This window comes from Tachypleus tridentatus, chromosome 13, assembly GCF_004210375.1.
Source record: "Tachypleus tridentatus isolate NWPU-2018 chromosome 13, ASM421037v1, whole genome shotgun sequence".
In the NCBI taxonomy this organism is placed as follows: Eukaryota; Metazoa; Arthropoda; class Merostomata; order Xiphosura; family Limulidae; genus Tachypleus; species Tachypleus tridentatus.
In genome coordinates, this window is record NC_134837.1 from 172233194 (window position 1) to 172260458 (window position 27265).

At 32.1% G+C, this 27265-nt stretch overlaps 1 protein-coding gene across 6 annotated transcripts; it reads left to right on the forward strand.

The window, feature by feature from the left end:
• The first annotated feature begins 5758 nt into the window (after window positions 1-5758).
• On the forward strand, window positions 5759-25492 carry LOC143238972 (juvenile hormone acid O-methyltransferase-like). Of its 6 annotated transcripts, XR_013020871.1 has the most exons (6): window positions 5806-5949; window positions 19041-19226; window positions 20279-20566; window positions 22851-23058; window positions 23675-23822; window positions 25040-25492. XR_013020871.1 is itself a non-coding variant. In XM_076479651.1 (5 exons), the coding sequence occupies exons 4-5, from the start codon at window positions 23819-23821 to the stop codon at window positions 25216-25218; spliced, it is 183 nt and encodes a 60-aa protein (XP_076335766.1). In that variant the 5' UTR covers window positions 5759-5949; window positions 19041-19226; window positions 22851-23058; window positions 23675-23818; the 3' UTR covers window positions 25219-25492. The 6 variants fall into 6 exon arrangements, 4 of the variants coding, with proteins under 4 accessions (XP_076335766.1, XP_076335765.1, XP_076335764.1 ...); XM_076479651.1 differs by lacking the exon at window positions 20279-20566 and having other exon boundaries at window positions 5759-5949; XM_076479649.1 differs by lacking the exon at window positions 19041-19226 and having other exon boundaries at window positions 5790-5949.
• Window positions 25493-27265: the final 1773 nt, after the last annotated feature.

The window sequence follows — 27265 nt, forward strand, 5'->3', positions numbered from 1 at the left end:
GTTCGTGGAATTCATTTTAAAGTGGGTTGTATTGACGTATTCTCCTTCTGAGCATTTTCTATATTATAAACCTTGTTCATTCTAAAAGGTGTAGAGGGTGTACTACTAAGTTTGTCACGTATAAATAAATATACTTCTACCATATAATAGAAATGAACGTCCTCTAGGTAATGCATTAGGCACCTCGTTAACTAGCTTTTTTAAATCTGGTAGGTAAAATACACATATCATGTTCTCCTATTACTGTTGCCAAAACGATTCACGTTTATAAGTAGTCTGAGTAAAAAGGCGGGAATGAAATCCTGGCTGTGTATGTGTAATTGACTGTATTCTTTAAAATATTATGGAGATGCTTAAGAAGTATACACTCAAAAGCGTAAGATTTTCCAGGATTGTGGTTTCAATACATTGCAAAGAATAAGAGCATTGGAAGAAGCTAAAGGAAAATTTTATAGTGTGGCATAAGTGTAAATAGGTAATTCCACTCACAACTGGTGCAACATCACACGTATTCTGTAGTGCTAGATATTTTTCAACTGGCAATAACTTGAGATAGGGAGGTATTGTAGAACGTGTAAAGTCGATAGAGTGTAATTGTGAGGAACGAAAATTTAACTCGTGAAAGACTAAAGAAAAGTGAACTCTTTACAGAGGTGTTTCAATAAAGGTGTGACTTATAATCAAGTAAATGGGATAGAATAATTGACCAGTAACGTACTTAAATTGATATCAGTGAGCAGTTTTGGTAAAATAATGATATTCTAGTATACATTTTTCTTTATCAGATTATTTCTATTATTAATAGTTTTTTGACAAATCAAGATATCTACATTGATCAGAACTCAAAAATCAGCCTAGTAAATCATGTAAATATTAGTGTTTTAGTAATTAATCTAATTAACACTATTAATGTGATATTGATTTATCCGTTTCGTACTGTTTCGTTGTTGCATCTTTAAACACTATCCCCAAAATATCTAAGTTTCGCATGAAGAAGATTTTTCACGTCCACGTGGCTGTGAGTGAAAAACAATCATAATGACCATATATATATTATATAAGCTACTAGTGTAAAACCTAAGATTTATGTTGTACCTTCCAGTTACATATATGTTTTTGTTATTGTGAAAGTGAAGGAAGCTAGAAAACAAGAGTTTGCGACCTCACACTTTGTTATAGTTCTGAATCCAAAACACATTTGTAATATCTCTAAGTAAATAATCCGCAGTCCTGAAAATTATTAGTTTTTTTTTATAGCTCTATTGGTATTTCTTTGTATAATGTACTTTACTATAAACAATGAACTGGTACATTAACAACAAATAATTAAGTGTCAAAAGCTATCAAACGACTCCAATGTGTATTTATGAAATGATGAATAATTACGAAACCTCAGACGTTATTTTTTCTAGATGTTATACAAGATTCATCGGGGATCTCTGTTAGCCATAATCTTTACGCTACAATTCATTTGAGAATTCACGTAATACATAAATTCTTTGGTGCGTGGCTAAATTATTTGCCTTTTCTTACATGTAACTTTTCTTCTTAGAATGCCACCCAGTGTTTCAGTGGTATGTCTGCGGACTCACTACGCCAAAAACCGGCTTTCGATATCCATGGTGGGCAGGGCACAGATAGCTCATTGTGTAGTTTTGTGCTTAATTCAAAACAATCTTCTTAGAATATGAAAGAATCGGTTATTTGAAGTGTTAAACCGGACTGAGAAAAGAATAGGTTTAATTTTACCTGGCAAAAATAGTAAAATTGCACAACGAACTATAAGTGGATACAGGAGCTAAGAGAAACCAAAACTGTTTGGAAAAATGAATCCTAATACCATAAAAGTCCATTGCATCTAAAATACAAATATCCTTTGGAACTGTATGTGTGAGTGTTTTCTTATAGCAAAGTTTATCAGAGTCTATCAAACTTCACAGTTAAATACTCCAAAGTTGTATTAAAACGAGATAATAAAGTTTTATTATTATCTAGGAAAAAACTTATGTATATATATCTTTCTAAGTGTCTTGAAAAAATATATGATTTATTTTATTTTTGCTGTTATAATATTGTGGAGAAAATAACGTAGACACAGTGTAAATTATACTTACACATTCTTACACACTAAGAAGCCATTTTTCTACCAGTAAAATGAAATAACGAATAATAAAAAAGTAATTTTTGTTTGTTTTTTATTACTTTTTCGAAAACAATACGATTGTTTAAAATTAAAGGATATTACTGTCACCATAAAAATCTGTATTGATTGCTTTTCAACCAAGTTACAGTTGTCAAAACTATCCCATATCTTGAGATTGATCAGGAATATTCTTAATTGTAAGACATTGTTTGTCGTAATATCGGTTTTCTTTCACTCAAAAATGACATATGTAAACTATGATAAGCCAGAAGTAAATAAATTTCATTATTGTTATAAATATTCCATAAATAACCATCTTTCTTCAAATTATAGATTAACTGGTAACTCTAACCCTGTACATAGTTTATTTAATATGATAATTAATAACATCTTAAAAGTATATTGTGTAAGACACGTTAACAACATTTAACTATAATTTTTAGACTGAAGTAAGTTAAGGAATGACTGTTACATCACCATTGTGAGTAACTTCATATTTCTTAATGGTTTCTTCGGGCAAAATAGACTAATAGAAATTTGCAAATGATTAAAAAATACACATTGTGACTAACTGTAAAGAATATTCAACAATGAAGATACTATTATGTTTAGTGTTCCACTCCTTAGTAAAGAAGTTTTCATTTCCTGAATTATCTACCGAATTAAAAAGACATTTAATAGTCATTTTCGCGCTTGTTTCTTCTAAAGACAAACTTTAGGTCAGTCAGTGAAACGAGCTCAAACATATCTAAAAATGAATTTTTAATTGAAAATATATTATAGCATATTACAGTAGAATACTATAACTTTGAAAACTCTCACTTTCAAGTTATAACAGCACGACAATTATATTCCAAGGAAAACATGTTTTAGTTTGTAGTACCATTTTCGACTGTTTCTATTGGATTTTTTCTTTTATTTTATAAACCATAAAACCTGAAATTTATTAATATAACGTGATTATTAGGAAATAGTAAAATTCGAAGGATTTTTAGTGTTCCTTGAGTTATATACTAACTGTCTCGTTATCTTAGTTAACAATTTCTACTTATATAATGTGAAACGTTTACCAAATCAGATGGTGTAATATCGCTTATTTTCATACTAATTTTGTTACTGAACAGAACTGGTTTCATGATTAAATAACACAACAGTGTTGGAAAGAGAATTTACAAGTAACTCAATTTAAGTAATAGATAAATAGAGCTACAAATTTAATACGTAAATTTTTTTCAGCAACTTTGTGGTATCTGTGCAGCAGTTACGCACGATTGGATAATTTATAAAGAATTATGACTTGAGACTTTAATTTTAACCTTTGAAGTTTTGTTTCCTTATTGTTTCAGTATTTAGTAGTATTTACTTGTCCTCGAGACAAAACGTGCTCTGATTTAATATGGCAAATATTTGTATTTGATTAAGCAAGACGTATGCATGTTTAAGTAAGTGAAAAATGTCACAGTTAAAACTTACAGTTGTGAGATTATCACAATTTGATTTCCGTGTTTGATAAAGCTAACTATAAGAATCCATATCCGAAATATTGTATTGAAAAATATGCATAATTAACACTGTTTTTGGGTTTGCGAGCTACAGGCTCACAGTGACGATGGTCGAGCAATTAGCTGAAAGGGGACCCCTCCCTGATTTTCCAATCTCTCGGCTTGTCTATCATGCAGATTGTGCTTCATCATATATGATTACAAACAAACTCGTGTACGTTCTTCCACTTGAATGTGATGTGACCGGTTCCGACTGTAACTTCAAATCCACATTCTTTTGCTAATTTCTTAAATTCATTACAATAATCTTTCGACATTAGACTGACAGGAATGTGTTTTTCTATCCCCTATTATGAAAATAGAATAATTTTAACATTTTGTGTACTTTCTCTGTAATACTAAATCTTTAAATTATTAATTTAAACAGTTTATTGAGCTAATGAAAATACATTGATCGATATACTTTATATTGACTTTATTCTGTCCTCAGATGAATAAAATATAAAACTTTATTTTAATCTATTTTTGTATTTTAAAATTGATACGTTGCAAATTAAAATGGCCAGTTTTGTCTAAAAAGATGTTATTTCTACATATTGAACTACAGCCTTAAAATCCAACTTCTCTTCTGAGATGTCAACCGTCATTTTTATGATGGTCTAATATTTCAATACGTGGCAAATATTTTGTGATATTGCTTAAACAATTAGAAAATAGAGCAACTTCTATATATATTTATTGAAATAGGATTTTTATGTTTTCAATGACAATCAATAGTACCGTTACAGAGACTAGCAACTATTACATATTGTGAAGAAAGTTTCCAACTGTTACTACAACTGTTCCAGTTTTATATATGACGTCTAAGTGACTTGAATTCAGCTTTAAGGATGAGAAATCATGAACGTGGGGATATTTTCAGTCAGTTTTTTATACGATAAAATAAATAATACTGAAATTAAGGTGACTTGCGAAATATCTAACTATTAAAAACGTTGAATAGATATGTTTAATGTGTTCTAACTATATATACATAATATGTAACAATAACTTAACGGATTTAAGTAATTTAAGTCATTGAAGTATTATCCATTCATCATTATCACCCAATGGCTTAGCGAGAAGTCGCAACGTAATAACAATAAAACGTGGAATTGATACACCGTGAGTAGAACATAGTTAACAGATTACGTTGCTTTGAACATAAAACAAAGAGAACTTTGAAATAGTATTAAAATAAATGAACAATATTCAAATTATACACAAAAATAAAATATAATTATGAGAAATATAAATTCTTACAATAGATGTACTGTTTCCACTATTCATTTTGTGACATCTCTAACCAAACAGAAAACTGAGGAGATGATTCTATACTGAATGATAAGAAATAAACACCTGGTTGTAATATATCACGAAGAACATTTAGAAAGTTTCTAAAAACTTTGACATAGTGAAGAGAAAAGATAACGAAGACCTTGTGAAAGATCTTAGCTTATTGTGGAAGAGCTCTAAAAAGAAAAATAGAAGGAATGATGTACTAAACTTCTAAACAATATTAGCTAAACATTTTTTTAAATAGGGTAATTCATATATCAAAATAATTTTTCAATTAACAGCACATTACACACTATTTATACTTTTGGATAACACTAGTTAAAAAAAGTTTTGTACAGATATCTAAAACGACTTTTCTCCTTACTTCTGTATTATATCCAAATCCATATATTCTATTCTTTCATAACAGAATGTTTACTGATACAAATACAGTACTCTATTTTCTAAGGATTTTTATAAAAGTGAACGGCCTGACAAAATTCAATAAACAAAAGTAAGGTTTATATTCTCTCACAAAACATCCAGATATCGTGGTGTAAATAAAGTGAAGATTAATGAACATCGTAGTTATACTAACCACATGTTACAAATAAAATCAAGAACGAAAAGTCACCTCTTGCGAAATGAATGTTTACAGAAAGCTGTTACAACTTAAAGAAGCAAAAAAAAAAAAAAGGTCAGAAAAAATGTTGGAATAGCCCTCGTCAGATAACACATTGAGAAGATGGTTTTAAGATGAGGTTTGAAAAAAGGACACTAATGAATATGCTTGTGTTAACAAAAAACTATTCAGTCACTACATATGACAAGAACAAAAAAAAAATGAACTCAATATCGTGATTGGTTGGTCTTTCTCGGTATATGAGAAATAACCTGCGAGTGATTGCGAGAGGCTTAATATCTTGATCTGACGATCGTCATATTTATCAAGAGTGGGTGAAAAGTATCAGATTGTATCGTGTTAACGTAAGTAATGAATAATATTATATAAACTATGTTTATTAGGCCTATCTAGTTTAAGTTAATCTTTATTATTTACCTTAAGTATATACAACTTTAGAATACTAAAACTATACGTGTATTAAACGCACTTTGTACTCTTTGAAAGTTATGTATAAATTTTGATTACTTTTTCGTTAGCATGAGGAAATTTTTGACTGTAAAATTGTTGTGTCAGTCGTCACTTGATGGTATTGTCGTTGTTTAACATTTAAGGCAATTTGCTACCATACTGACAGAATAAATAGAAGCCATTCAAAAACAGCGAAAACCCACCAACTGAGATATTAAATGTTATTGTTATAACGCATTCACAATGTAACGTCTGACGAGTATTTGGTGGTATTGGACGAACCTTTCCTCGACTTAAGTGATACAGAAATATTTCTCAATATATTTATTGAAACAGTAATTTTCTTTTGTATAGCTAAGCATTTGACAAACAAGTGTACCACTAGAAAGACAGGAAAAACAAATAACGGATTAACTGGAGCAAGTTTTGAGTCGTTACAACAACTGTCCCAGGTTTATGTAGAATGTGTTGATTCAGATGTGACGTTTTATTATTATTATTAATAGTTTTACTTAAGATTAAAAAACAAATGAGAAATTGAAGTAATTTGGAGATTGGTAAAAGAAATTATAAAACTATAAAAAAGCAAAATATAATATGAGAAATATTAATTCTTACAATGAAATACTGATTTCACTCTTCTTTTATTGAAATATCTAACCAAAGAGAAGCCTCTTTATTTTAATATACAACGAAGTGTTTTCAGAAAGTTTCGTAAATCTTGTACATAATCAAGACCAAAGAAAGCAAAGACGTTGTCAAACATTTTGTCCATTTGTGGTGAAGTTCTTTAAAAGAAAAGATTAAAATATATTATATTTTTAAATAATAAATGTCAAAAGGTTTCGTAAAAGCTACATGTGCTAGCCTTTCCTCATTTTGACTCGCTTACCTCTATAATGTGCTCAACACTAGGACAGTTAACTGAAAAATTTATGTCACAATTATCAGAACATTTATAAGTACATCTTGGTGTTGGAATAGCGATCTTATTTTTTTTTAGAATGTATGAATAAACAAAACTCTTTGAAACTTTATTCAATCAGTTTATTCGCACAAGGTATAAAAACAAAACGTGTCCTTGCAGTCATTCATTTTTCCACACTTACCCTTATAATTTGATCAAGACTAGGAAGTTTTCTGAAACTTTTATTCAATCAGTATACACACAGAAGTTATAAAAAGTAACAGTTTATCCAGTGCAGAAGTTTTAATTAAAAACAGATCAACAGAAAATGAAGTCTTCATTTTGATTTCAGAATTAAAACGTTATTATAACATTATCTTAAATTTATCTTTATAATTAATCGTGAAACTTAGCGGCGTTTCTCTTCAGGTTTGGTCATTTTTGGTCTTGGTGAAAAGTTTTCAGTTACTGATTTTTCAACGTTATCTGTATACTTTATTTTATTCGAGGTTCTCATAACTCAACCGTAGTATACGTTTACTAGTAACATTAATGTTGTTTCATAAAAATGAAGTTTAAAGCGCATTAGCCCTCAGATTATTAACGCTTTATATCTGGGGATGACTAGTTACCTAAGCGTTTTATACTGTTTATTGCAACATAAGTATGCGATTTAGGCTTCTTTTTTCCCTATTTACGTGACCTAAATGATTAATTAAAAGCAGCTTATTTTCACAGTTGGATCGTTATTAATAAATCAAGAATATTTGTACTCTCAATAAGTAAATAAACTCATATTTCTCTGTGTAATTTAATTTATTTCATTTTTCATGATTTATTTTTCCTTCCATTCACGTTTTTAACATGTTACACGAGATTTCACACTGACACGTAGACTCACAGGCATGTATATACACACAAATATGAGATAACAGTCCTTATCACTTATTACGTGACTTATCACTTTCTTTGTTTGATTATGTTAGATACCATAACATCTCTATCACAAGATGTTTCTTTCTTTTCTCTTTTCAAATATTCGCTACTACAACATTAACATACTTTATACTCTTGAAAGGGATAAATATGTACGATGTTTAAGTATGGGAAATTCGACTTCTTTCCATCTTCAAGACCATAAACAACTCATTTAATTACTTAGAAATAACTGCAGTGAGATGCTTCTTGCAGCCATCTTCCAGTCTCTGACACCGGTCTGAAGAAAGATTGCCCCACTCCTCAATGCAGAAGTCTGTCAGCTGTGAGATGCTTTAGGGGTTTCTTACATGTGCAACCCGTTTCAAATCACCCCACAGCAACTCAATGGGATTAAGTTCTGGGCTTTGATTCGGCCATTCCAGAACTCTCCATTTCTTAGTTTTCAACCAGTCCTTGATGAATTTCCGTGTATGTTTTGGGTCATTGTCGTGTTTCAGGGTCCAGTTTCGCTTTAGCTTTAATAATCTTACGGATGGGCTAACATGTTCCTCAAGCACCCTCTGATACACAGTAGAATTCATGGTGGATTCTATGAGTGTGAGCTCTCTAGGTCCTGCCGCAGCAAAGCAGCCCCAAACCTTGACACTTCCACCTCCATGCTTCGCAGTTGGTATGAGGTTCTTTTCCTGTATTTGGTTAACGCCAAACATGTCCTCTGTTCTGGTGTCAAAATAATTCAATTTTGGACACATCTGTCCAAAGAACATTATTTTAGAAGTCTTGGTCTTTGTCTACATTCTCTCTGGCAAACTTCAGTCTGGGCTTGATGTTTCTCTTACAGAGAAAAGGTTTCCTCCTTGCACACCTCTTATGAAAGTTAAGTTTGTGCAGTCTCTTTCCGATTGTAGAGGTATACACTTTCACATCAACAATAGCCAGGGCATTCTGTAGGTCCCGTGATGACATGTTTGGGTGTTTGGAGACCTCTTTTAAGCATCTTGCGGTCTGCTCTCGGAGTGAACTTGCTTGGACCACCAGATCTGGGCATGTTGGTAGTTGTTTCGAAAGCCCTCCACTTGTTGATTATTTTCCGGACAGTGGAATGGCTGATTTCAAAATCTTTTGGGATCTTTATAAATCTCTTACCAGACTAAAAAGCTGCTACAATTTTCTTTCTGAAGGCCTCAGACAGCTCTTTTGCTCTCACCATGGTGCTCACTTTCACTTCAACAGTCAGGAGCACACCAAACTAAATGTCTGAGGTTTAAATCGGGCAAGCCTCATTCAAAATGCTGAGTAACGATCTTCTAATCATGTGCATCTGGGAATAAATGTGGAGGTGTCCCAACTTTTTCCTCAGTTAGAATATGCATTTTTGTAGAATAGCATTTACAGATGATCTTGAAAAGTCTTTTCTTCAGTTTTAATTGTTTAGTTACATTCCTATAATCTCTCAGTATTGTTAAAATTGAGATTAAATATCTATATATCAAAAAATGTTACAAAAATATACAGGATTTCATGGGGTGTCCTAACTTTTTCACATGACTGTATGTCTTTTGAAACATTTGATGCTTTTGAATGGTCTTTCACATCCATTAATCCCACATGGGACAACAAATCCAGGCTCATGAACCAAAAAAAAAATGTGATAGAAGCTTGCTAAAATGCCTAACCTCATAATTACATTTAATTCAAGGGAAAATATTGGAAACTTCTGACTGTTCTGCCATGTTTTACTCCAAAGTTTACCAAACTTCAGTGTCTATTAATAAATATCATGTAAGACATGCATCCAAATGTCACGGGTTTTCATTCTGGAACGTCAAATGTATCATTTATTTAACTAAATGTAATGATAAATTTCAACAATAACAACTAACTAGCCAATGTCGTTCGCCCTCGAATCGACGGTGTATCCTCGGACTTGCCCTCAATCTAGCAAATAAAAACGTACTTAAAATGCAAATTCTTGCCACAATTCCAAAAACATTCATTGGCCAGACCTCAACCTAACTAACATATTCACCAAATTGAACAGAAATCCGAAAGGAATTGTGGACTGTATAGTGAACACAAGGAAATTTCTGCAGACGCATACTGATGCGTGATCCATAGTATCCCCTGATTTTCGTAAGTGTATACAATTTTTATTATTTTAACAACACAACCTGGTTGCTCATGACTCAATGCAATATCCCCCGGATGCTACATTTCTCTTACCGGTATGGATGTGGTATGGATTATGGGAGGCACCCAAAATCTGAGAAAGTTCCCTGAAAGCAAAGAAGGGAGAGTGGTTGGGGTAATATTTTGCAGGATCACAGGCCTTCTATTCATAGTGTACGGCCTGGCACTGGCTCATATGTTGCACCATTCGATTTCAAAGTATAGAGTTTAAAAGTTTAAATACATTTTGTACCTAAAGAGAGTTTTAGATAGTTTGTAATATTAAATTAAAGAAACACACATTAAACACAATATAAGTTACACTTTTTCGCAGTTTTCAAATGATTTGTCTTGCCTCCCCCATTTGTAATTCCATTGTTGGCTGCTTCAGTGGATCCCGCCATAATACATATGTCGCATAAACTGTGTACGCTTTAGCATTTGTAGCTCTGCTGATTTATTACAAATAAGGATTTATTATTTACCTATTATCGTATGTCATCTTTCATTATCAAAGGTCTATAAAATAATAACAGACGAGGTTAATTTTAATGAGTATACAACTTTCATCTGTGTTGCGGTGGCCATAACAAATCTTTTTAACAGCGGCATAGTTGGCGCTAAATTTAAAAGAGTAGAAACATGGATCATTGCGGGTTTTGATTCTACCACAGGATATGCATTCAAGATACCAAATATGTGCATTTGTTATGTCAAGACTGGGGAATGTTTTCGATATCATACTTGCTTCAAAGCATTACCTGAATATTAATATTCCTACTCTACTACTACTAAACTACAGTAGTACAGACCGACACAATGTAACGGGCAACCATCCTTGTTTACACATGACGAGTTGTACAAAAAAATACAGATGGATTCACTTCAGCTAATCTAGAAAGTTAAACATTCGTATTGTTTTATTCAGACATAGTGTAGGAAAATAAGACATAAACGATTAATATTTACCTGGATTTCTTCTTTCCGACATCTTCGCGGTTGCATTGCAATTGTGCAATGTCAGTACATGTTTCGGTCATTATAAATTCTATAAACGTCATATGTAATTCTCCAATGTGCAACAAAATATTGCTTCGTGTGACTTCTCCCCACCGCCTCCTTTGAGTTTATAGTATCATTCCTACCTTCAGCTGTCGCTAAGGAGTGGGCAGTGCCGTCTTCACTCCTCCCCGTGAATGTATTGTTGTATGTGAGCCCCTGAATCCCCCATCGATCACCTTGAGGAAGGATCAACCTCTCTCCACAACTAACATATACAGCCCTTCTTGCACAAGGAACTCCCGCCTTCAGATAAACTCGACCTGGTACACACCTCTGGAAAAGAGTTAGTCTCGCTCACACTTAATGTAGCTGCTTTCCATTTGTTCTCGATTTGCGCTGCAGACCACTAGACAAATTGGATGCATCGGATGAAAGGCGATCAAAACTACAAAGTTTATGAGCATTGTTTGTAACCACTTTATATCACTATATATTTACTAGTTAGATTACCAGTGTTCATGAAGTCACTGTGATTGTATATAAGGTGATTATGAAACAATAAAAACTGATTAACCTGGGTATAGTAATCAGAAGATTTACGTTACGGTAAACATGAAGACCGCACTGGTCTCTTTGAGACACTGCTGGTCAACAGGGATTTGCTGAAATTATGACTGAACTAGCAGGACCATAGTGGATATCCATACAGCTAAAGTTAACTAAATGGGGTCTTAGGATCGAATGTCCATTCAATCAAACATGCTCGCACTTTCAATTGTGGAAACTTAACAAGTGACGTTCAATCCAACAATTCGTTGGTAAAAAAGTAGCTTAAATATTGGCGGTGTGTCGTAATAACTAGATGCCTTCTCTTTAGTCTTATACTTGTAGATTAGGGACGGTTAGCGCAAAAATCCCTCGTGTAGCCTTTTGCGCATTTAAAAACAAAAAAGTTAATCAAAGGAGATACAAAACGATTGCACTAAAACGATGAACGTCCTGGAAAAATTCAATGAACAAGAGTAAGGTTAATAACCTCTCACAAAACACCCAAATATCTTGGCGTGAATAAAGTGAAAATTAATGAACATCGTAGTTTTACTAACCACATGTTACAATAAAAATCAAGAACTGAAAATCATCACTTGCGAAATAAGATGCTTACAGAAAGCTGTTTTTATATATATGTTTTTCTTATAGGAAGGCCACATTAGGCTATCTGCTGAGCTCACTGAAGGGAATCGAATCCCTGATTAGAGCGTTATGAATTCGTAGACTCACCGCTGTACTAGCAGGGTGCACGGAAAGCTCTTAACACAACTTGAAGAAATAAGAAAATGAATATAAAGACCAGAGAAATGGTTGTATAGCTCCAATCAGTAATACATTGAGAAGCAAAGAATTAAGTAGTTTGTCCACATAGTTAGAATGCAGTCCGATAACATTTCAACAATTTGTGACAATCAACAAAAATTTCGTGGTTTTATGATCAAAGTACGTTCTTTGTCCTTTAGATTTTCTAATGTTCGTCTTATAAATTCACTCCGTATAATGGTCAGGCAGACACCTCTCTTTATTGCATATTAAAAGCCTCTAGTTTTCTATATGAATATTGTAAGCCAAATACGCCTTCTTTAAATGTAAGCAACCACACATTTTTTTTCAAATAAGTATTTATTAAATATTTTGAGCATATCTTTTTTAAGTGTCGATACTAATTTCTTTCTTATCATAATCTGTTGCTACAAATGAGCGTTGGATTTCATTCTCTATTTTCTTCACAATGTAAAAGTATTTGGTTCTTAAACACCGTTAACAATCACTTTAATGCAAACCAACATTTTTGTATTTTGAAAATATATGTATATATATATTTATTTGCTTTAGTATTATGGTTTAATCATCAAGAAACGTTCTTTGTCTATCAGATAATTTATTATTTGTAACATAAATTCATCCCTTATCATGTCAGACAATCACCTTTCTTAAATACACATTCAAAACTCTTTATTCTCCATGTAGGAATTCCACAACGTTCAGTTTTGTCACTTCTCCTCTATATCCTGTTTTTCTGATACACCTAAACCTCTACTTTAATCAAACATATTTCAGTATACTGGTGATAATACCATAGTGACTACATTCTATTCCAAATAAGCCTATAATTGTTCTGTTTAGCTAACTATGTAAGGAGCTGAAGCCTAGGCTGTAAACTAATTACTATCTAACAAGATATTTAAGAGCTAGTAAGAAATAAGTGCAGTGATGAATATACTTGTATTAACAGAAAACTATTCAATACTTACAACAATAACAAAAAAAAACACATTCAAGGAAAGCAATTTCGTGATTGGTTGGTCTTTCTCGGTATATAAGAAATAACCTACAAATGGTTGCGAGAGGCTTAACATCTTGACCTTGGAATCACGATACTTGTGTTCAATGAGAATGATTGAAAAGTATCAGATGACATAGTTTTAAAGTAAATAATAAATAATATTATATAAAGTATGTTACTTAGGTCTATCTAGTTTGTCGTAATCCTAAATATTTAACGTAAGTCAATACAACATAGGAGTACTAAAACTATAAGTGTATTAAACTCACTTTGTATTCTTTATACATTTTGATTATTTTTCGTAATCACGTGGAAATATTAGAATTTATAATTGTTATGTCTGTTGTCATATGATGGTATTATTGATTACAATTTGAGGCTATTTCTTGCCGTACCAACAGAATAAATGGAAACCATTCAACAACACCAAAAACCCACCAAATGAGATAGTGACTGTTTCTTTTATAACGCACTCACAAATTAAAATCTGACGAGTATTTCTTTGTATCGCACGGACTCTTCACTGACATAAGGAATAAAGATATTTCTAAATATATTTATTGAACAGTATTTACTTTTGTATAGTTAAACATCTGACAAACAAGTGTACCGTTCGAAAGACAGGCAAAACAAATAGCGGATTAAGTGGAGCAAGTTTCGAACCGTTACAAGAACTGTTCCAGGTTTACGTATAAGGTGTTGATTAAGAGCTTAAAGTAGAATATAATAATCGTGATGTTTTATTATTATTATCAAAAGTTTCTTTTACGTTGAAATAAACAAATAAGAAGTTAAAGTAATTTATTAACAGGTAAAAGAAGTTTTAAACTTATAAAAAGGAGTATAAATATCAGAAATATTAATTATTACAATGAACTATTGTTTCTTTACTTGTTGCACTGACATTTCTAACCAAACAGAAACTACAGGATCTGAGATTAGACAGAGAGAGAAATGTTTTGTCGCCCTTCTATGTAGTGAGGACAAAAGAAAGCAAAGACCTTGTCAAACATCTTGTACCATTGTGATGGAGTCCTGAGAAACAAAAGTTTAAAATATATTAGAATTTTAAACAATAAGAGTCAAAGGTTTATTTTCAGAAAAAGATAATTCATATATCACAATTGTTTTCGAATTAATACCCCTGTACACTTTTTACATATATACACACTGAAAATACAATTGTTCTAATGTTGGTATCACTTTTAAGATTGTGAGTAAGGCTACTTAAATGGTACCTTACCCAGGTAATTTGTTCAATACTAGGACAGTTAACTGAAATTTGTATATCGCAAATATCAAGACATTTATAAGTAAATCTTCGTGTTAGAATAAGGCAATCCTTAGTGATGACGAGAAAACCCACTTGTAGAGAAAAATGTATATGTAAAAACGGCTGGTTTGGGTTTAGACAATTTTTCTTTGTAGAGGAGCGAACAACGTTTCGACCTTCTTCGGTCATCGTAAACCATATATATTTGAAAAAAAAAATGTTAATTTCAAAGGGTACTGTGGCATACCATTGCCAGGCGGTTAAGGCGCTCGCATCTTCCCATCTTACTAAAATAAAATTATCAACAACAATATTAGTTTTTGAAATGACTATAGAAACAACTGATTGATTAAAATAAGGATTTTTTCCACACTTCTGTCACTTGATGGCGAAATGGTAAATTATGGATTTACAATGCTGAACGCGGGTGTTTGATTTCCCGCAGTGGAAATATAATTTATGTGAATTGTTTTTGTCTGCGTATTCCTGTCTTAAGTTTGAGCTGGCAAGAAGACTCGTGATTGTCCGTGGGTGTTTCTACTTATATGACGTAGTCCTACAACCAAGATATTGAAGTATTAAGAAGGGCTTAAACACACCCTGAAAGTAACCCATAATAGTCTTCATGTGGTGTTTTTGGAACACCATGAGATCCTAAAAGCACAATGTTTTATATTCATAAACTGTTAAGAACTTCATCCAGGTAAGTGTCCCAGCAGGGCAGTTGCTTGGGTGTTCTTCTAGTTATGATACCTATAAGAGAAACAAAACTCTATTATTAAATGTCATTGTTTCTTGCTTGAACAAAGTGGTATTAAAAAAGAGCGAGAACAACATTTAAAATGCGCAGTAAAATGTTTATTTTGACCATGGCCAACATTAAAAAAGTCTCTAGATATATTTTTAGCTAAAGAAAAAACGTATACGTCGTAGCTTGAGGTGTCGTTCAGAGATTTAAGCTGGTCATATGTGATTCAATTAGCACATTGGATCGTTATCTTGAGCGTGAATAAAATGTATGAGGCTGTAAAGCTTTAAGAATAACAAGAAATAATGTTTTACTGAAAAGTATCGTATCAAGCGTTATTTGTATATCCTTTAATGCTACATTGTAAATTTTAAGAACTTATTCTTAAAAATAAAGATATGTTTTATTGTACAGTTGTTGAGTATGTAACCATATGATGATATTTGTCATAATTTAAATACTTTCATTTTTGTATCGTGTACGTAGTATAAATTATATGGACATAGCTAACACCAATTAAATGTTAAAACAATGAAAACAATATTCAAAATTACATAACACGTATTTCTTCTTTTATTCTAAATTACATTTTACCTGTATTCATGTTCGAATCTTGATATTAGGAATGCAATGACATCTGCATGATTATAGGTCTTAAAATAATGTCATCATTTTTTTCTATTAAAGAGTATGGTATTAACGTTATAAATCTGTACACAGTTCATATAAACATTATATGAAGTCTCACAAGTTAGATTATTTTCAATTGTATACAAAAATGTTTGTTTACATGTACTCACTCAGAATCACAATTATATTCTGCAACACCCACACCCTTCGGTTGCTAAATGTACTTTGTCTCAAATGTCAAGCAATATTTACACCAGAAATTCTTCAAATTCAAATATATCAAATAAACAAATATATTTGATTAAATTAATAATGGCTTGTATAGCTTACATTATTGTTAATATTCAAATTAGCAAAACTATTTCGAGGAGAAGGTAGTGAAAACACTGTGATTACGAAATTAGCTTTTTTACATTGAGATTCGAGCTGGATCACATATGTACTTCATAGGTCAGTCAATCACATTCCACAAAAGATATCGAAATTCATATAAATAAATAATGTACTTTAATATAACCTAGAGATTTAGAGAAACGCTCAACAGTATTTATTTATTGTTAATATAACGTTTTCAACCAGTGGAAAATTGTTTGTTGTTTCCTTAGAATGAATTTCAAACCAACCAAGTATTGTTTAAGTAGATCTAAAAAACTATATTAAGTGGATTGTAAATGACCGTATTTAACTAAAATATTGTGTTAGACTTTGATTGTGGCGTAGGAACGTTACAAAACTATACTTTTATCAATCAACATTTGTCGACTTCGCTAAGAATACGTTAATTTACAAATGGATTGAATGTATAATTTTGGATATAATAGAGAAGTAAAGTCATATTTTTTATATAGTTCAAATTTTTATTAAATACATCATGAAAGTTTTTTGTTTCCAAATGATAATCTAATTAGGTAGGTAATTTGGTAATAATCAATTGTATTTTTCTAAGATGAGAAATTACACATTGTTACAAAAAAAATTTGGCACTTTGTCGCATAACGTTGGCGCCTCATTAGAAAGAAATATTTTTATTCCAATAAAACAGTTGTCAAACACACGTTTTAGTCGAATACAAGAAATTAAAATTGTCAGAAAATGATTAGGAAATACAAAAGAGAAAGGAAAAAAATAGTTTTGTTAAAACACAAATAAAAAATATCACGATTCAATACAAAAGAAAACTTAAAGCAGTTCTCCACAATTGAAACATCGTTTGAAATCTTTTGAATGTTTGTAAAAATTATACTAACTTTGGTGGTTGACTTCCTTTGATAACCATATTCAAATCTCTTAAAGTTATTAGTTTTCACAGACTATGCATCTTATGCTTTATCAAAGTAACACAAAAGAGTATCAAATATTGCAAAATCAGTATTTATGAACAGCAAGGCAACAACAAAAGCTAGATCGTTTCAAAGTGACAGTCAGTGATCATAAAGGTGAGACAATGGTTTGGTTCCTTTTATGTCACATAATTCAGAGATGCGAAAGAATTATTGAAAAGCAACACAGACATATAAACTTTTAACTGATTGTAGTATATAAAATTAGCTTTTAATGTATACTACTTAAAGGAAAACTGAGGTTCCCATTATTAAACACCGTACATGTATAACACTTTCAAAACAAATACATTAATTTGACAGTCTCAAAGAAAAAATGTTTCTTGTTGAAACATCAGGTATGGTATGTGATATAAACTGACTAATTAAAGAATAGTACGAGGAAAACTGGGAAAGTTAACATGAAACATGCGAAAAAACATGTTATCTTTAAACGTAAAGTAGACCGAGAAACCAAACATCATGATATTTTATCTTGTATACGTAAATCTTTAAAATATTGTAGAACCGGTTGTCCAAAAATTAAGCGGTGAATAAGTAAAGTGGAACAAAAGTTATGAAATAAGATGAGTTAAACATTGAAAAATAACTATTGATTTATTGATAGTTTAAACAATCTGTTGATATAGGTCAAATAGATAAATTAAACTGCCCTACTAAAACCACCTAGATAAAGTAAATAAGGCCAATTAATTCTTAATCACGATTAATTTCATCAAATAAACAATATACAAAACTGTGAGAAACAGTTACACGCCATACTTTTAAAGGCTTAATAAGTTGAGAATTAATGTACAGTAACATTAATATTAGTAAAATACTATTGATGTTTATCCTACACGTATAATCAGACAAACTATTCAAAATAGAGAATAAATACATTGAAAGTGCATTCATTAATGTTGGAACATTAATAAAAAAGCTTTTCTCTCAGGCATTAAACCCTTGTGATTGTTTTGATATAATACATAAAAACAGTTCTATGGTTCCTTCAACACCAAAACGATTAAAAGAAACTTCAACTTATTTTTGCATATTCATGATATAAAAACTTACCCGTAATTTTCGTGGTGTTGGGCAAAATTTACGGGAAGACTTACGCAAGTAATACTTGTGCATATATGCGATACAATCCCGATTATAATTTGGATATAATATCAAGTTTAAAAATTGTATTTTGACTATGTTTGTGCATGCGTCTCTCTCTCTCTCCATGTTTTGGACTCAACAAATAGCCCAATGTAACTTTGTTATAGGGAAAATACACACCCTCCATATTCAGATAACTTCTGTCACGGGCTATTTATTTTAAGTAAGGCCTGACATGGCCTGGCGCGTTAAAACGTGCGCTTCGTAATCTGAGGGTCGCGGGTTCACGCCCGAGTCGCGCCAAACATGCTCGCCCTCCCAGCCGTGGGGCGTTATAATGTGACGGTCAATCCCACTTTTCGTTGGTAAAGGAGTAGCCCAAGAGTTGGCGGTGAGTGGTGACGATTAGCTGCCTTCTTTCTAATCTTACACTGCTAAATTAGGGACGGCTAGCACAGATAGCCCTCAAGTAGCTTTGTGCGAAATTCCAAAGAAGAAAAAAAAAATTCAAGTAAATGGTTCTTGAATCATCCTTGTTTTCTTGTTTCAGACCTACCTCTCATTGGACAAAATTTTTATTTTATTTTTCCATCATTACGTCAGAGGATTTAGAAAAATTTCTGACAATATTTCGTGGGATATAAAAACCAGAGGTGTGCTTTGCTTATCTCAGTATTACTTTGGCTTCTGCGTTTTATTTTTGGTAAAAGTTGTCAACGAAAGAAAAGTGGAAACGGTAATTTATTGTAAGAAATTACACTTATGATATATTTAATAAGTATAAGACGTATATTTGAAAATTTTAATTTATGTTAATTTGTTTCCGTGCTTTAATATTCTGTGCTCTTTGTGCATGATAGTTTCGTAAGTTTGCAACTAATTTCTATTTATACAACGATTTACAACAGCAATAATCAGGTGCAACGTACAAAATGCACGACAACAAGTTTATTTCAAAGACGGCTAACATTAGAAAAAAAAAGTCCTATACTTTAGATAAAAAACAAACAAACGTGCATTAGTTTTTGTAAGGCACGTTACAGTTTGTAATGAGCGTGAATGAAACGTATCTGACTATAAAGCTTTAAGAATACATAGAAATACTTTTTTTATTAAAGAAATTTAAGATTGTATAAGACCTCATTCTGTACATCCTTTATGACCACCGCGTCAGTTTCTATATAGATTCGTTCTTAAAAATAAAGAAATATTCCCTAAGTTATAGTTCTTGATAACGTTACCATGTGATAGCATTCGTCGTAATTTAATTAATTTTGTATTATTATATTGTACAGGTAAAATACATTCTAGACATAGAAAACATCAATGAAATGTTAAAACACGAAAATAGTTCTTTCAAAATATTCAGCAGCTCTTTCTTTTTTGTATTGTAAATTAAATTTTACATGTTCTGACCGTGTTATTAGGAATGCAATGAGACTTGAATGACTGTACGTATTCAAACAATGTCCTTATTTTGCTGGAAGAGAGTATGGTCTTAAAGTTATGGGTCTGTACTAAGTTTGTATAAACATTATAAATAGTATATTTGTCTCCAAATTAAGAGGTACAAATAGCAAAACTACTGTACATAAATGTTCGAGTTGGGTCGGGTATATTCTCATTGTCGGGTATAGTCTTTGCAGACGAATAACGTTCTATAAAAGACAAATTCACATAAAGAGTAATATGTATTAAGATATATTTTAGAGATTTACAGAAAACATAATAATACTAATATTATTAATATAACGTTTTAAATTCTTAATGATGTTTTTTTCTTTTTAGAATGAATTCCAAACCAGCTCAGTATTGTTCCAGTAGATCTAAAACAGATGTTGAATGGATTGATTCAAGACTATCGCATTATGTCTCGAAAATGACTGAATCTAACTGGGATATTGTTTTAGACTTTGGTTGTGGCGCAGGGAACATCACAAAAAACATACTTTTATCCCACTGTTCAGCCCATACTAAGATTATTGCTATTGATATTCAATCAGCATTTGTGGATTTCGCAAAGGAAACATTCGGTCATGAAAGGATTGAATATATGGTTTTGGATGTAATAGAGAAGTAAAGTGAAATGTGGCTTTATATTTATATAGATACTTAAATATTTAGCTATATATAATTTTAAAGCTGCATTAAATTAAGGCAGTGAGTTAATGAAATATTCTTTTATCTTTCAACTGATACACTGCATGGCAAAGTACGTGGACACCCGACCATCACACCCATTTGCTTGTTAGCCATCTAATTCCAAAAACCATGAGCATTAATATCGAGTTGGCTCCTCCTTTTCTGCTGTAAGAGTCTCCACTCTTCTGGGAAAGCTTTTCACAAGATTTTGGAACATGGCTGCGAGGATTTGCTGCTATTCTGCCACAAGAGCAGACCAGAAGACCTGGCTCGCAGTCGGGGTTCCAATTCATCTCAAAGGTGTTCGATGGGATTGACATCAGGGCTCTGTGCTGGCCAGTCAAGTTATTCCACACCAATCTCGGAGAGCTAGTCTTTTGGACTTCGCATTGTGCACGGCAGCATTGTCGTGCTGTAACAAAAAAAGGTCTTCCTTAAACTGTTGCCACAAAGCTGAAAGCGCATAATTCTTTAGAATGTTATTGTTTGCTGTAGCATTAAGATTACCCTTCATTGCAAGTAAAGAGCCTCACCCAAACCATGAAAAACAACCACTTGCGAAATGAATGTTTACAGAAAGCTGTACAACTTGAAGAAGCAAAAAAAAAATTCAGAAAAATGTTGTAATAGCCCTCGTCAGGTAACATTGAGAAGATGGTCTTAAGATGAACACACGTTGGTCCACAAGAGAAAAGTCAACCTTGTCGAGCAGAGTTCTGGCGTGTACCGACGACGACACCATCGTCATGTAACCGCCTTACCAAAAGATGGAGCCACTCTACAAGGCTACAAGAAGTCTGTACTAACGGTATTTATTACCGCCGAAGATAGAGAGGCTGCGGGCAACACGAAAGGCATGGCCGTAGTCATACCGACCAACAATGAAAATCGTTTCATTAAAGCAAGCGAAGAAAAAGAAAAAAACACAAACACTGCTACAAAGGACAAAGTCTAAATTACACTCAAACAAAATTCACCGAAAAACACGAAAGTGAAGCACATATTGGCACAACCCCGGAAACAGGCACTGCAAAAATACTGCAGCCGCAAATGAATGTCGCAAACCACAAGACGCTTCAGCACGACAGTCGTGCTCCTAGTGGTGGTCTAGAAAAATTGCACTTTGAACTACGCAGAGGTTAAGTTTAGAGAAAGAGAATAGTCTAAGGAATTCTCTCCCAAACAGGAGTGGTCGGGAACGTTGTGGTTCCACTTCTTTCCCGTTCATTGAAGTTTTCTTGTAGTTTGATTTAGCTTGTTTAAGTTGATGAAGTGAGGTTGGTCATTATAAAAAAGACCGGTGAGAAAGGGGGGCGACACAAAGCTGTGCAAGGAAAGTAAACCATGCCGAAGTCCGCACTCCGAAAAGCCGATGAGATATTAGCTTAAAATGGACCAATTAAGGTCCGGGCAAGATTATTGCTTTGACTGGAATAAAAAGATCGAATGTCTGAGATTTTTATGAGGAAAGAAGGATAGAACGAAAGTGCCCCGAGAAAACCCCCTTTCGCAAGACAGGCGCCGAAAGTTTTACCTACCCTAAGCTAACAGGAGAATTACATGCCTGTATACATGATTTTATGTACCTTTTGCGATTGGTTTGGCTGAAATAGCTGAACCCGCTATTAGAAGGGTGTCCCCAAAATTTTGCTCATGTAGTGTATATATTTATGAAAAAATGGGAATAATTTTTGTTTAACTACTTTCGTCTTAATATGTCTCACATTAAGTTAGAGTAAAATAACGAAGGACTTGAAGGAAATCAAACTATTCTTACCAAAAAAGATGTGATGTTTTTTTTGTTTTTTACTCACATAATCTACTCTTAATACAGACATAAAAAGGTATTTCAAAGTAACTTGGTTATGTAAAGTTACAATTTTATGAGAGTCTCGAACATCCTTTCAATACCAGAACAATGAAACAATTTCACCTTATATTCATGAACTGAAACTTACTGTTAATTTTCTTAATGTTGACAGGATTATGTGTTATGTCTTTGTGTAATTATCTGCGAATATCTGAACTAATCCAAATTATATCTTGAATATAATATCAGATTTTACAACAAAATTGTTTTCTCTGATCGTTTCAGTGTATGTATATCTATATACAAGTGAGTTATTTATTTTAAATGAATTTCAATATATAACCCTGATTTCTTAAAATAAATACAGTTTTAAGAATATAAAACTTTTTTCTGTTTCCTTTCGTTTAGAACTCCCTTGCATTGGGCGAAGAGGTTTGACAAAGTTTTCGCTTTCTTTTCCCATCATTACATCAGTGATTTTAGAAAATTTCTAAAAGTATTTCGTGAGATATTAAAACCAGAAGGTTACGTTATCTGTCTTGGTATTGCTTCGGCTCCTACGTTTTCTGTTTGGTTAGAGTTGTCAACGAAAGAAGAGTAGAACAAGTATCTTATCGTAAGAAATAATATTTCTGGTATTTTGATACTTAAGGAATACAACTTTTGCTTTTCATTTGGCTTAGTAAGAAAGCGCTAAAAATGATTTAATTTTGCGTAACTTTCCATAAATCTCGCCAACTTTTTATACGGAGGATCGAGACACCATTCTCAAAAGAACTGAGGCACAAAATATAACTCGTTTGGAAAAAAACACATTCATAATGTTCATTTAATATTTAAGTTAAAATTTACTTACTTAAGTTCACTGTTAAGTACAAAGCTACGGAAAGGAATATGTTTTTCCCTACGGAAGTTTCGAAACTAGATTTCTGATCTTGCAAGTTCACAGACTTACCGCTGAGAATTTGGAAAGCAACCAGTTTTTGTGAAAAGTACATCTTTTTAGGTGAATTTCGCATATCCTTCAAAAATAAAAATAGGTTTAATTAATTAAAGCAGTGCATTTTCTTAATTTAAGGAACTTTTATGTGGTCTCGATGGCAAGCTAACTTTAATATCGGTGATACCGGGGGTTTCTTCTCAGCATACTATACAAACTGTTAAGTTTAATGATTTTTTAATGTCATGAAAGATATACATAAAATGTTAGTTATCCTACTATTTTTTAACAGAGGATAGAAAAATATATTCCGTTTACCCATACCTCGAAAGATTATTGTAGTACATACAAGAAATTGGCAGAAGAATGTGGATTTGTCCCCATTGCTGTAACTTCATGTGTCGAAACTGTTACTTTTGATACAGAAAAACAATTCATGGGTAAGTGGTGTTATTTGTGTACGTATATTAATAAATGGTTTTGATGGTAGATTATGTAAAGGATTTAATATTTGTTTCAGTTAAATTTGTATTTAAATAATCCATGCAACTTGTATTTCAAACCCATATCGCGAAAATCTCTACTACATTCTACATTTGTTAAACACTCTTGAGCGTACAAAACCCTAATGTAATATGTGTAAAATGCTAGTTATTGCCAACTGAACTTTTGAGAATCTCATCTTTACGTTTATAAACCGACACGCGGAAAAACACTTTAATATTGTCGGTTTGGCACAGTTTGTACACTATAAACCTCGACAGTTATAACTGTGATAAACGCATATTGATCGAAAAACTGCAGATACTTGACCAGGTACGTTCATTGCAACCTGTTGAAATTTGGAAAATTAGCTTTTGGACGTTGGTATTTCTAACAAAGTATTACATATCATCCTCAGTGAAAAACCAAACAGTTAACCGCGTGAGGTCAACTACTAATACAGCTAGCTTATCTATAAAGAGAATTGTACCCGTGTATCAACATGGAATTAATTCGCTCATTGAAAACTATACATAAAATATTCAGATCGATACCAAAAAGAAGACTCGTGATTCTTTCTATGTTTGTAGAACTTTTGCATTTAACTTATTTTTAATAATCGTTATTGTAAATCATATTGTTTGTATATGTTTGTTAAGAAAGAAAATTGTGTGTATTCAATCTTGTTGGCAAGTATTATAAACTTTATACATATCGACATTCAGTTGATTTCAAAATTAAAATTAAATGTTAGCCTATTTTGATATTGTAAGATGTAATATAACATAATTCGGAAACTCGTCCGTATCAAATTATGATATGTAACAATTGTTTAAGTTAACTTTACGAAACTCTAATCCAAGTACCGATTCTAGAACTGTAACCTCAAATTTTCAAATCATACATGTCTGAGCTGTGCTAACAAAAGCTGTCTAAACAACATTCTTTAACATTTTAAACTTGTAGACTTATTGCTTACCCAGTAAAGATTAATTTGTTGTATAATTTAAGAGCTAATACGCTTATTCTTCTATTACGTAATTGGAGAGGAATATCATAGTGAAGTGATCAGCTTGAATTGATTTGGACTTAGGATTATATGACGATAATTACATCAATAATTCATAGTAAACTTTACATTTATGCAAGTTAATATACTTTTTATGATTTGCAGGTTTCCAGGAATGTGTTTTGCCTGAAGAAATCGTCAAACAAATACCACTGGAAAATTTCGAGAAATTTTTGGAAGACTATAAAAGAGTTTTTAAAAGATATGAAGTAACTTACAATACTGACGGAACAGTCACTGCTCAGCATACCTTTATCGAGATGTTTCTGCAGTCTAAAAGTTAACTTGAATGATGTTAGCATGTATTAAACAAAGTTTCAAAATACCATTACTTTTCAGATTAGATCAAGAATAATCACAAGTATTGCGATACAAATATTTATCAATTAATCTTAAATAAAGCAGAATATTAATGTAATGTTATTAATTTTAATACTTGACAAGCTTTAATGTTTAACAATAAAAGAAAAAACGTCGTAAATGTGTATCACAACAATATTAGATCTATTTAGTATTTGTTTTTATTAGTTTTAATAAAATTACTAAAATGAAACGCAATTTTTGTCTCAAATTCACTCAACTAATAAAGGGTATTCGGTATTAAAGTATGTAAAGAAATATTTTTATCATAATTGCAAACCCACTGTGAAGCTCATTTAAAAACTTTATATATTTCTAATTTTATATTCTTCATTTTTATTAACAGTTTTAAATCAAGACTTCATACAAAGATAATGCAAATCTGTAAATTTTCGTATAAAATTGTGGGTTTTATACTGGTGTACAAAAGTAAAAAAAACAAACAAATTATACATACAATACAAATGGATAAAACGTAATGCATATTATTATTATTACTCGCATGAGATGCAAAAATATCATAACATCAAAATGGAATCTTGCACACGTTTTGCTTTGAGTTAATTCTCCGAAATTATAAAAAAATATAATTAACTATACACGAAAAAACTAAAAATCTATAATGTTCTGCTGAGGATAAATTACGAATAACGAATCACTTCACTGGTATTAGGACAAATGGATAAGGCGCTCGAATCGTAATCTCACTATTCGTTTGGAAAGGAGTAGCCTAAGAGTTGGTGGTGGAAGGTGATGATCAGCTACTTTACCTATTGTCTAAAACTGCTATATTAGGGACGGCTAGCGCAAATAGACCTCGCGTAGCTTTGCGTGAAATTCAAAATCAAACAGAATCATTCGTATTCAAATGAATCGTGATTAAAATGCGTGCGACTAGTTGCTTCGTTATACGCAGTAGTATCCATTGAACTTCTCTAAATTGTTAGATCGAAGTTAATCGTAAATAAAAGGCATTTAGAAGTATAGATCGAGTGGTGATCCAATAAACAATAACTGAAACACATTGTAGTTGTTCATTCTGGCTTACCATAAAAAATATGACCACTCCTGCAACAACACTCTCCAAATGTTGTTATTGCTATAGTGAAAATGGCTATTATATCAATTTCTACCAAGTGTCCACAATCGGGAAGTTTCTGAAATGGGCAAAGTTTCGCTGAGTAGCAACACAATCTCTGTACTATTGTGTTGAAGGCCTGGGAATACACTACGACAAAGTGGTATTCTTTCAACGTTCTTTTTGAATGAGTTTTATCTACCAGATAATTTAAAATTAAATAGCCATTTAAATTAAACTCTGTTCGTCTGATGCTAACCTTCCAACATTGTAGTAGTGGTAATAATGTACCGCAAATGCAAGTAGTTCTTTCACCCCATAAAGTATTTGTGTTCGGATACAGAGAACATATCTTAATTGTGCCAATTTACTGTTATTCGACCTGTTCAGCTATTTGGTCTGACAAATACAGTAATATATTACATCAACAAATCTCAGAGAAGTTTTCACCGCATTTAGTCTAGATTGCTTCCACAGTGCTCAACCAGTGACCTTTAAGTACTTTCAGTCACAGTACAACATATGCAAATCTAATGTTATTACCAACACTGATTACTTTACCTCTCTCGATATCCAACTGTTCATTATTACAAACCAACACTAGAGCTTTATCTCTCGTTAGTCAGATAATTGTCTGAGCTAATATAACCAACCTTCTGAACAATAAAGAGTTCATTTCATGCGTGTCTTCTGGAATTACATTACACAAAACGGATGCATTAGAATTCATCTGGAGTAAATAACAGAGCAACTTTATGTATACAGTGGTACAGTTACTGCTTCTCCTGAATACAATGTTGCACTGTTAACAGGCTTTATTTTTTTGACTTTCCTGTAGAATATTAACGCCTTTGCTGTATAACTACTGAATACTTTCACCTACAGGTTTGTTC

Excerpts from the sequence above, each read along its gene's own strand:
- LOC143238972 (XM_076479648.1), top strand. The coding sequence starts at position 20,280 with ATGAATTCCAAACCAGCTCAGTATTGTTCCAGTAGATCTAAAACAGAT. Across the intron at positions 20,567-22,850 it reads GTTTTGGATGTAATAGAGAA|AACTCCCTTGCATTGGGCGA; the intron begins GTAAAGTGAAAT and ends CCTTTCGTTTAG.